Source organism: Anas acuta, chromosome 11, assembly GCF_963932015.1.
Source record: "Anas acuta chromosome 11, bAnaAcu1.1, whole genome shotgun sequence".
Classification (NCBI taxonomy): Eukaryota; Metazoa; Chordata; class Aves; order Anseriformes; family Anatidae; genus Anas; species Anas acuta.
The window spans coordinates 9,225,378-9,236,303 of NC_088989.1; the positions used below are offsets into that span (position 1 = coordinate 9,225,378).

The window sequence follows — 10,926 nt, forward strand, 5'->3', positions numbered from 1 at the left end:
TTTTTTCACATAAAAGATACAGTCAAGTTTAACACAAACCTTTGGATGTAATATGGTGCTATGTGAAAACACGGTGCCATGTAATGCACACATATCAGATTAGACTAGGCTGTGAATTTTCCTGGATCTCTTGGCTTAAAAAAAGACTTGATGGACCATGGTAACTAGATGTTTTGCAGTATTATTTTTGAAAGAGATGCTAAAAAAGGTCTTATCTTGTTATACGTCTCTTAACACTTCAGAAAAAATGTGGGGGGTTTTCTTAATTGCTTCACTTGAGGTTAGGTATTTGTGTGACAAAAGAACTGCTTTATTGCTTACACTTGAGTACCAGATTAACAAACTGAATGCTCAAATTCATTCCAGGAAATTCTGATGCCCTAATTATATGTATTTTTAATATCACATTGAAAAATAAGTTACTTCTCATATTGGCAAGTGACTTTAGTGTCACAAGATTTTGTGTGTGTGTAGTTTTCCAGTGTACCAAGTATCACAGTGTAACACAAGTATATTTATGAGTACTGAAAATCTACACTAAGGCATAGTGTATCTGAGATGCCCATTTTAAAATTATCCTCAAGGGAAAGTATCATTAGTGTATTTCCAAAAATTCTTTAATTCTTGTATTTTGGAAAAAAAAAATCTTTAGTTTGAGGCAAAACTTTGGGGAAAAGGTAATTAATTTCTGAAAAAATTTATTGGGTTCCTTTCTTAATAGTAACACCATCCATAATACATAGCTAAATGGGAAGATGTAATGAGAAGTAGTCTTGTGTTTGACATGTTTCACAAGATAATCAAGAGCAAAATCTAAACTGATCAATATGATAAATTTTAATAGATTTTTCCTTTGTTGGACATTGATGTTCCCAACTCATAGAAAATGTCGTTTACCTTTAGATAACAAGTCGCACAAGAAAGTTTCCACAGTAAGTGACAAAGGCAGAGTCATAAATTCTCTGAAACTTACCTCATGGTATGTTGTTATTTGTCTAAAGATAGTGCTGCAGGAACCACAGCACTTAACAGACTTCTTTCTGGGACTACAGCTGTTGACAATATTCATATAGTAACCCTACAGTACATAATTACAGTATGGATTTGAGCACTGTAGTTCAATGGTCAGGGATCATATCAGAGAAAATATTAGCACTGTTCTCTTCAGCATCCCTTTTCCTGACAGATGATTCTGAGCAACTGACCTACACCAGGGTGTGATTATGATTCCCATATCTTAGAGTGAGATTTCCTACCAACCATTTCCTAATATTAAAACCTAGAATACAAGAAAAAAAAATGTATTTCTGTGAAACAGGCAGCTATTTATTTTAGTTCTTCAGACTGGTGACTGTGTAAACACTTTGTGTTAACATAGTCCAAATAACAACACATTTATCTGTATGTTTGTTCCAATGCTCAGAAAAAGCTGCTGCCTGCCTCAATTCCTTGATATCCAGGTTTATACAGGTAGAGAAAAATCCTTTCTCTATAAAAACAATAGCTCCATGATTTCAGTGGGGCAGCATATCATTTTTAGACAGGTTTTCAGAGGTACAGTCTTCAGTCTTATTTCAGCTCAAGTGAAGAAAAAAATACTCATCCCTTTATAATGTATATCATAGACTTTGGCAAGTTTTCATTTAAAATCAAGTTATTTTCTAGCCTTAACAGCTGCAGAAAATACTGTTTAATTTTACAGTGATTTAAGAACAAAAGCTTCCACTTTGCTTTCACTATGATATTCAAATTAAACTGCCAAGAGGTTTTTTCATGCAATTCTGAGCCGCTTCAGCCCCAAAAGAATGGATGGTGGCAGAGCATCAGCAGCTAGGGAAATGTTCTTTGAAATGCACTTGTTTGTCAGTTAGTTTGGCCCTTGGTTTTGAGGAGAAGCATAGACAAGGAAACGCAAAATAATAAATGTATGAATTCAGTGACAATAACAAAATGGTTTCAGGTGAAAATGTAAAGCTCTGTGAGGGAACGATGCATGAACACCATTTGCTTGTTTACCATCATGTGAAATGTAGGAAAAGATGTTTGGTTCCCTCAAACTGTCTGCACTGAATCATTTTTCCCAAGAGCAACATCAATCAGAGTATCTCAGTTAACCTTTTTTAGCTTGCCAGGCCTGGTGATGGACCAACAGCAAGGAGGGCAACAAATGAGCTTTACCTTTTTACTTCTGGTTACAGCGAGAGCCGGTTTCTTTCTGACTGCATTTGTTCGTGCTATTGAGGAAACAATAATGAGATCTCTTCCCAAACAATAAAGCACATACTTCTTCTGTATGCATTAAATGCACCAACCTACTTTCTGGTCTCTAGATAATGTAACTAACCCATATATCGTTGTGTGATCCTGCCTGTAAATAGATTTTGCGTGTTGTGAAACTGCCGCCGTTAGCATAACAGGCCATTACTTATTATGAAGTGTTAGAGCATACAAAGCATTCAGTTTGTATTAGCAGTCTGAGAACGAGATGAACATTTATGATGGAATTCCAGATACAGATTGCGTTCAGCTATGATTTCCTGTCGTATATAAAGCATCTATAATAAAAATCTGTCTGGCTTGATCAGTGTATTTTAGGCTAACAATTCATTTCTACCTAAACCTTTTATAACCTAAAAACATTCTTGGATTCTACACAGCTTTAGACAGTTTTTTATTCAGGCAAATTTTTTATTGCCTGAAAAACCTTATTTCCTCTCCAATATTGCAGGCTTTTTTGTACAGATTTTTTATATCAGAAATTACACATTAAAATCCCATATGTTAAGAGTTAATTTACAAACTGAGACACACATGAATACATTTTCTGAAAGTTTCAGGACTGTGTTATCTGAGATACCAGAACTTTGTTTTGTCACTGTAGTGAGCAGGTGAAGCAGAGGAAGACCCACTTCTTACCTATTCCCCTATGTTAAAAATAATCAATGGGAGACTTGTAAGTTGCAAAATTTTTGTCACTGTTTTCAAAATAATGGAATGCTGAAATACCAGGTTGCAATATAGTCAAATAGGGAGTTCATATTTTTGCCTGTAGTAAGACTGCTTTCTACTGTTCATTGATGCTTAAAAGGCAGTATTTCCTTTTACTGATATGAATTACTGCTAAATTTTCATACATAGAATTCTGTGCTGTTTCTCAGTGGGTAAAAACCAACTGAGTGAAATCCATGGGGAAACTTTCATCATCTTAAAAAAGAATGCACTTGGTGTGTATTAACTTAGTGTAACTGAAAGCAATGTTCAGTCATTTTCCTGAACTGAAAATTTATTTTCACATTCTGATCTTAATTTCCAGAGACTCACCCTGGTTATCATCTTTCTCCAATGAAAAAGATTTTATGACATTCTAATGTCATTAAGCAATATGATAAAAACACCCTAGGAAATACAATACTTGCAGGTTCTATAGAAGGTAGTTTTCAACTGCACTTTTTAGTTCTACAGTTGGTTTGTTATGAGCAGGTAGGATGCTACACTACCTTGCTCTACATAGAGAGTTTTTCTTTATTTTAATTTTAAGACATCTTTATTTATGACTAGCAAACCTCATCTGAAAATACGAACTGGAGTATATGCCTTTACATGCATGGTTAAATGTGCTATCTCAGGATAACACTGTGTATCTTCTTTTAGTCTTCCTTCTTCTTTTATTATGCTTCCTGCAATGAAAGAGCTCATTGTCAAAGAAAAGTCAATATGAGCACGTTTATTGCAACAATATTGACTTTGCTGTAAGTTTGTTTGACTTATTTGTCACACGATTTCTTCCTCAACCTGTTTAAGAACAATTAATGAAATATACTTAACTACCTAAATGTAACACGTAAAACAAGCAATAATAAATACCCTGTAAATGCTACACAGTACGCTAACACTTTTCAACGCAGTCACTGTGAGACCAACATGTTAAACAAGAATATTTCAGATAAAGATTTCTGTGCTGCTTAATTTTCTGGGTTTCCATATAGAATGTTCTAATAATACACAGTTTGATTCTTACAGGCCTTAAGTATAGATTGACTGTCTTTCTTGTTCCGAAGTGAACATAGAGAAAAATATCACTTAAGAATACCTTGACGCACTATCAGTAAAGTTACTTTTGATGAACAGCTCTCTTGGACTTTGTATAGTCCAGTTGTTAAGCAAATGCTGAATGACATCATTTCACCTCAACTAAAGACAAGTCTTCAGAAATGTATGTTAAAAAAAAAAAAAAAAAAAGGTGAATTGCAGTTATCTTGAAGGTAACAATTCAAAAGTCAGAGGATTATACAATTTAAAGAGAAATTCTGTCACATCTAATAGAAAGGTATTTCCATGTTATTTTTCAAAGTGAATGAAAGTAATTTATTCTTATTTTTTACACTTCACACAGGTGAAGATGACCTCAATGCTGAAGAAGACGAGGAAGTCTTGACTCTTTTGTATGATCCATGTCTGAACTGTTACTTTGACCCAAATTCTGGGAAGTACTATGAATTGGCGTAGTCAGATCATGAGATACATTATTTTATAGTCAGAATGGGTTTATCTTTTAACTGTTTGTAAAGTGTGACTGAGCTGTATAATTTATCATGTAACTTAAAACATGAATTAACCAATAGTTTTGCAAACAAATGAATATATTATGTAAATAGTGTCTTATTTTTATAGTTTCACATTAAGTTGTAATGCAGTGGAAAATCACATTACATAAAAGTTCCTTGTGGCTAAGACATTTATTTGTTAGTCTGATTTATTTCCAATACTCAAAGGTTCTACATGGGAACAAATGAAATTGAATCAAGAGCTTTTGTGATGTTCATCTGTAAATAATGGTTTTACTCAAAATATTTTTTTTTCATTACTTGCTTACTGGAAAATTTTAATTGATTCCAAGCTATCTTACCCTTTGTACTGTTAAAATACACAATGCATTGTTCAAAGGCATCTATTTCATAAGTTTCCTCCCTCCCTTTAGTCACTGGAAAAAAAAGCAGTATTCCCTCATCTTCGAGAAATTCCCTACTATTGTGTATTACAGTAACGAGATGATGTCAAAGCTGTAGGGTGTTACAATGTGTACAGTACAGTGCACTGTAAGGTGTGTACACAGGCAGTTTGTAAATCTAGACCACAACAGGGTAAATACAGCAGGCCCTGAGATTACCAGCTACTGTCTACTTTACTGCTGTAATTTAACATAGCCCTGAAGAAGAGCAATGAGTGATTGTTTCAACACTCACAAATTGGAGCCTTGTTCCATGTAAAGTAAGAAGATGTGTATAGGATTCAAATGTGAAGCTGTGCTCAGTGTACAGGTGTGTTTTTTCTCTGTTATATCTTGCAATAAAAGAAGATAATTTATTTATCTTGTCTGTATTGGCTTTCAGTGCAGTTTTCAGTGAAGGCCCCAAGCTTCAAGGCCCAAAGTTCCAACATAGAGATTTAAATTGCCTCTGTCACGGTGTGATTGTTTTCTGTTGTACATATAATATTCCTGTTGAGCATAAGGAAAGATTATAGAGATAAATCAGACCATATGTAGCCATTGCAAGTCAAATCAGCACCTGAAACTGAATAAAAAACTGTGCATGCAGATGTGTCAAGTTTTGTCTGCTCAAGAAAACAGTTAACCTGATGCTGATGCTTCTGCAGTGCCAGGTTGTTATTTGGCTCCAAGCAGTGCTCAGCCCCAAAGCAGAGGAGATTCTGCAATGCTGAGCAAAGGGGCTCACCACCAGTGACCTCCCAACCAACAAGACACTTGCTCAAAGGGTAAATAAATCTAAATAAAGCTGTAATGGAGTTGAGCTAGTCGAGCAGCTTTGGAGTCCACCAACTCAGTACATCACAGTTTCATAGAGACAGTTAAAGGGGATGTCAACATCACATGGCCCAAATGATCTATAGACATTGCTCGAAGTTTCTACTTGATTATATCCAGTGCTGTTCCACAGTAATCATTTGCAAGTTGATTACGCAGTGAATTTTTAAGAATAATGTATTCGAATGTCATAAAGTGAGCTTAGTAAGCTCACTGGCAAGTGATTTAAAATGTTATGTCTGTAAATTATTTGTAATTATGGATGCCAGTTAATGAATATCCTAGAATCAATTGGAAATGCAGTTGTTAATAGTGGCTTGGCATAAGATCAGATTGTGTATTTGGCTTCCGTGGCAGGTACAAACATATCATCACAAATTGATTCGAGTAGCACTGAAATCCACAGGAAGACAGATACTGTGTGGAGATAATTTACTTACCCTGCCTTAGCCTGCTTCTCCCAGAAAGATTTGTATCTGTTCTTGCTAATGCCATAATCAGTTTAAAAGTTCAATGAAATCATAATTTTGCCCTTCAAAAATCAGATCCTAGCTTGTGCATGCTTGTACACATCTAGCTGCTTTCTGTTTACCATCATGTAGTGATCAGGACCGTGTTCTCTGTATTTGAGGCAAGGGCTATTTAAAATGTATTGTTAATTTTCCTTTCACAGCCCCATGTCTCGCAGGAATGATTGGATGTGCTACAGCACCACTGTGAATCCAGACTGGGTCACTGATGCTTCTGAGATAACAGCTCACTTTGCAAATAAATAAGTCTTTCAGAGTGTCTGCAAGCTGGTGTGTGCTATGTAAGAGTCAGAAGTCTGCAAAGGGCCATCGGATGGTCTGCCGGTGACTTGGGGTAGGCATGCTTGTCCTGGCTTCACAGCAGGCAGTCACTGATGTGTCACATGTAGCAGTCCGTAAACCGACATCCAGAGCTCGGACAGAAGAGAGCCCTTGGCAACTTCACACTCTCACCCCTACCTTTAGTGGGATAAGGAGGCAGGCAGGTAGCAAAACTAAGTTCAGGGCAAGCCTGTTTTTCCAGCCAGATTTCACAGCAAGTCCAAATACACTGTGTTTTCCTGTCATTAGCAAGGTAGCATTTTACAGGTAAGTCCTGCTTTTCAAAATCAGCAGTTTGGGATCCTTGCCCTTTGCATTCTAGGTAGCAGCTTTATGTCTTCAACATCCATGGGGACTGATTGCCCTGATGCTGTGAGCAACATCTGTGAGTAGAGCAGCATGGAAGGCTTAGCTACAAGGCTGCAAGTTTTGCTCCCAATGTTTTCGTAATCATCATCCTGGGAACCTAGAACTAGAGTGCTGCTAGTACACACACATGCTTTTCTTCAACCAATTTCTCAAGGCCAGCATTTATGGCAAGTTACAAAGAGCACATATATTTGCTCCTAGCGGTCGTGTGTAGTGGTGTTAGTCCAAGAGACCCACATTGTTCCCACTAGGGTGTGCTTTCAAACAGGTAAAAAAACATGTGTCTGGGTGAACAGTTCCAGGTTAAAAAAACTGCAGGCGTTTGTGTCTACAGACCCAGCACAGTTATTATTGTTGAGAGCAGAAATTTTGAAATGCAATAAATTTTAATAAGGCTTCATTAATGTTTCCTGGATGAGCATTGAAAGAGGAATTGAAAATAGCTTGCTGAACCTGCTGGACCCAAAGGGTCTCAGGTGAAGCAATCATCCCTCAGGCCTCGTTGTTCCCCACTCGTGGCAGGTGAGGCAGACAGCTCTGCCTCATTTCCAGCTGCTGCAAACAAACCTCCTTCCAGTCAACCAGCTTTCAGACAGTTCAGGAAAATGAAGAAACCTTTAAAGCACTTTCAAGTCACAGCCCAGAGCTATGTGTTCTGTCCCTCTGAACAATTGCCCCTTTTCCTCTCATTCTTTTTGCCTTAGGCCCATCTATGCTTTCAAGATTTCTCCAAAGCCTGCCCAAATATCCTGGTTTCAGTCCTTAGGTCGCTGTGGGCTACAGTGGCAATGAGGCATGGGGAACAGACAGCATGGGCCCTGTGGGATCTGGCACGTTCTCCTCTGAGCAGCTGCTGGCACCTTGTAATCTCCAGTCTTGCGGAACTGTCCCCTGTTGAACCTGGGTGCTGAGCGTACACATTGGCCTCATTATGCCGAACAGAGAACAGACTCTGTCCTAAGGAGCTCGCAGTAGGACACCAGCCTTGATTTTTTCCCCTCTGCTGCTGTGGTTACTAGGTAAGAAGACATGAGAAGTAATTCTTTATTATTCACATATCCTTCAGCCATCAAACACCCCATTTAGGAGCGCATCCTCTAAACTTTGGGTCAAATGGCAAGATTGCACAGGCTGAAAACTCCATGAAAATCATTTTGCATAATATTCACATTTCACATTCAAATTTTTTCCATGGTATTTCTTTATATTAGAAAAGAGCTTATTTTTAAGCAATGGACTATGGGTAAAATGAAAAGACAATCCAGTCTCTCTTTTCTGTGTGGTATTGCTGATAATCACCACTTTTCTCATGGTTACTATAGTAACTTGGCATCCTTAGCTGCCACCTTTTTTGGCACTTTGAAAAAAAAAAAACTATTTAAATTCAGTTCCCTGATACACTGAAAGCTTGGCTTCATGATACCCATGGGAGTGTGTAAGTGTAACAACAATACTTGTCATTTGTTCTTATTTGGTGTTTAACTTGCTTGTTAGCAGCTGTACAGGCAGGTCTCACTGTGATGTTCCCGGATCCTGCTGCAGGCATTATAACCAGCAAAAATGCTAACACCCTGGGTGAGACCCCAGAAACAGCCCTGAGCTGCTGTGGGGTCACAGGCTGCAGCCTGCCATGTGAAGGCCTGTGCAGGAGTTTGCTCTCATCGTACCACTCTAAAAGTAGTTCTGTTTCCAAGCTTGACAGCTTTCAAGTGGAAAAATTATCTGTGTTAAGGTTGTTTTCCTAGTTTTGTTCAAATGTGGCCCAGATAGGTCCCTCTGCCCATGCAGTCTGGGTGGCTGCAGGGGCGCTGACCAGTTTGCTGAAGGCTGAGCAACTGGTGAGCCATCACTGCAGCTGTGGCTTCTCCAGCAGATCTCAGGCTCCTTATCTTTGTTATCATGTTCTTCTCCTTGTTATAATGCTCTTTTCCAGGAGTTTTGAAGAGCAAACAGGTTTGAAAGGCATGTAGATAAAAAAAAAAAAAAAAAAAAAAGAGGAAAAATCCTATTGAGCTGTTAACTGAAAGCCCTCACTTCTGCAGTGTGGCTGGAGTGCTCCTGGGGACAGTCAATGCCTTCGTCCCACTCCTTGCAGACATCCTCTCCTGCCAGAGGAAAGATCCTGGTGTGCTGATAGCAGGGCTTCTGCTTCGACCAGGGGCAGCCGCAGTTGTATGTTCCCATAAATCAAACCAGCCAGGCTCCTCATACAATTGCTACTGCACGGGTAATGCCAGTGGGCTTCTAACAGCACTTAGATTACACTGCTTAGGTTTTTATCTATTATAAAGTTTGTTATGGATGATCGTGCATTTTATCTATGTGGGAGACCAAAAAAAGCTTAGGTCACAGAAATTACAAGTGTAGTCTTAGAGCACTGCATATTTATTAGGCCATCTGCTGTTACCGTGCTAAAGGCGAAAGCCTTCGTGCAGGCAATCTATTCAGAGCTACTGTTTTACCACCTGATGTGGAAAAAAAAAAAAAAAAAAAAAAAAAAGCTCTGGGTGCATTTATTATTGTGCTGAGTAATTTTCTAATAAATTCATACAGTTCAGGAAGCATCCCATGCAGGAGTTGTTTGGCTGCTGATCTCTTGTGGGAGCCTGAGAGGGGTCTGCAAAGAGGAATCCTGAAGCGTTGATGGGTTTATTGTGCTGGACACACGGTGGCACTGAGTTTTGTTACCCCAGCCCTGGATAAATAGATTTGGGCTAGTGGGTCTGGCAGGTGCTCCACCCCAGCTCCAAGCTTCCAGCCCCGTTCTCTTGCTTTCAGGTGTGAATGAATCCCTGTGAGCAGGGACAGGACACAAGGCTAGGCCTTATGCTGCACCCTGGGGCCTCTCCACTCTACACCACAGGAGTCCAACACTGTTTAACTGCAGGGGTCCAGACAGATATTGCTACTTAAGGGTCTGTAATTACCTGGGCTGAATGTTTGCATTGGGGGTCACCCAATTAGGGTCACCCACCATTGGGGGTCATCCCGACCACTCACACTGCCTGCACAATATTTAGCATGAGCTATAAATCCTCACGTGTCAATTGAGGGAAATGTCTGATCAGCCTGTGAGGCGTTCAGAGGACTTGTCTTTTACTGACATCTTCTGTCAACTTCCAGACTGTGTGCCAAGGCAGCAGGAGCCGGGTGCTCACAAGAGGACTATGTTGGCTCACATCACCCCACTGCTCGCCTCCGGGGTCCCCTGCGAGCCACACATGCACTGACAGAGGCACTGCTACCTGCTCCGGGCAGGCTATTGCTTGTGTGCTGAGCTTGCTGAATGTGAGAGTGGGAACACTTTGGCACTTTTAGAAGTTAACGATGCATTGTTAAAATGGGAAAGAGACTTCCACAGGCAAGTTTATAGCCAGAGTCGTCGAACTGAGTCATAGGAAGCAGTGTGAGGCTGCTCCGAGCACCACTGTGGAAGTCCCAGTGCCACGAGGATGCAGGGCTGGCAGGCCTGGCCTGGCCCCATCCACATCTCCCTTGAAATTCCCAAGGAAATTTTCCAAGGAAATAAGGATGGTGGTGCCAATTTATGAATTTGCTTTCCCCTGCTGGTGCCTCCAGCTCTGCAGTCTCTCTCAGCTGTAAACTCAGTGCCCTGGGATTAAAATGTACGGCAGTGTGACACCCTCTGGACCACACTGATGTGAACTGACAAGGCCCCTTAACAATGAAGGATTTCACAGAAAATCTTCGGGCACTAATTCAGGATCGGGGCTCCCTTTCCATTGCAGTGGCTGTGCAATGCCACTAGAAAACCTTGACTAAATTACAGCCTTTTATACTTCCAAGACATCCTTTTCTCTCTCTGCAACAAGGCTTTATTTTGACTCAATCGTGAACATAAAAAGCGTAAGAGATACAATC

The 10,926-nt window shown here is 39.6% G+C and overlaps 1 protein-coding gene across 3 annotated transcripts in view; it reads left to right on the forward strand.

Annotated features, from left to right (window-relative positions):
* Nucleotides 1-4,733, forward strand: part of CFAP20DC (CFAP20 domain containing) — a 67,832-nt gene extending 63,099 nt beyond the window's left edge. For all 3 annotated transcript variants that reach the window (XM_068694513.1, XM_068694511.1, XM_068694512.1), the window contains one exon: nucleotides 4,394-4,733. In XM_068694513.1, coding sequence (XP_068550614.1) covers nucleotides 4,394-4,506 — 113 coding nt within the window. In that variant the 3' untranslated portion in view covers nucleotides 4,507-4,733. The remainder of the gene's footprint in view (nucleotides 1-4,393) is intronic.
* Nucleotides 4,734-10,926: the final 6,193 nt, after the last annotated feature.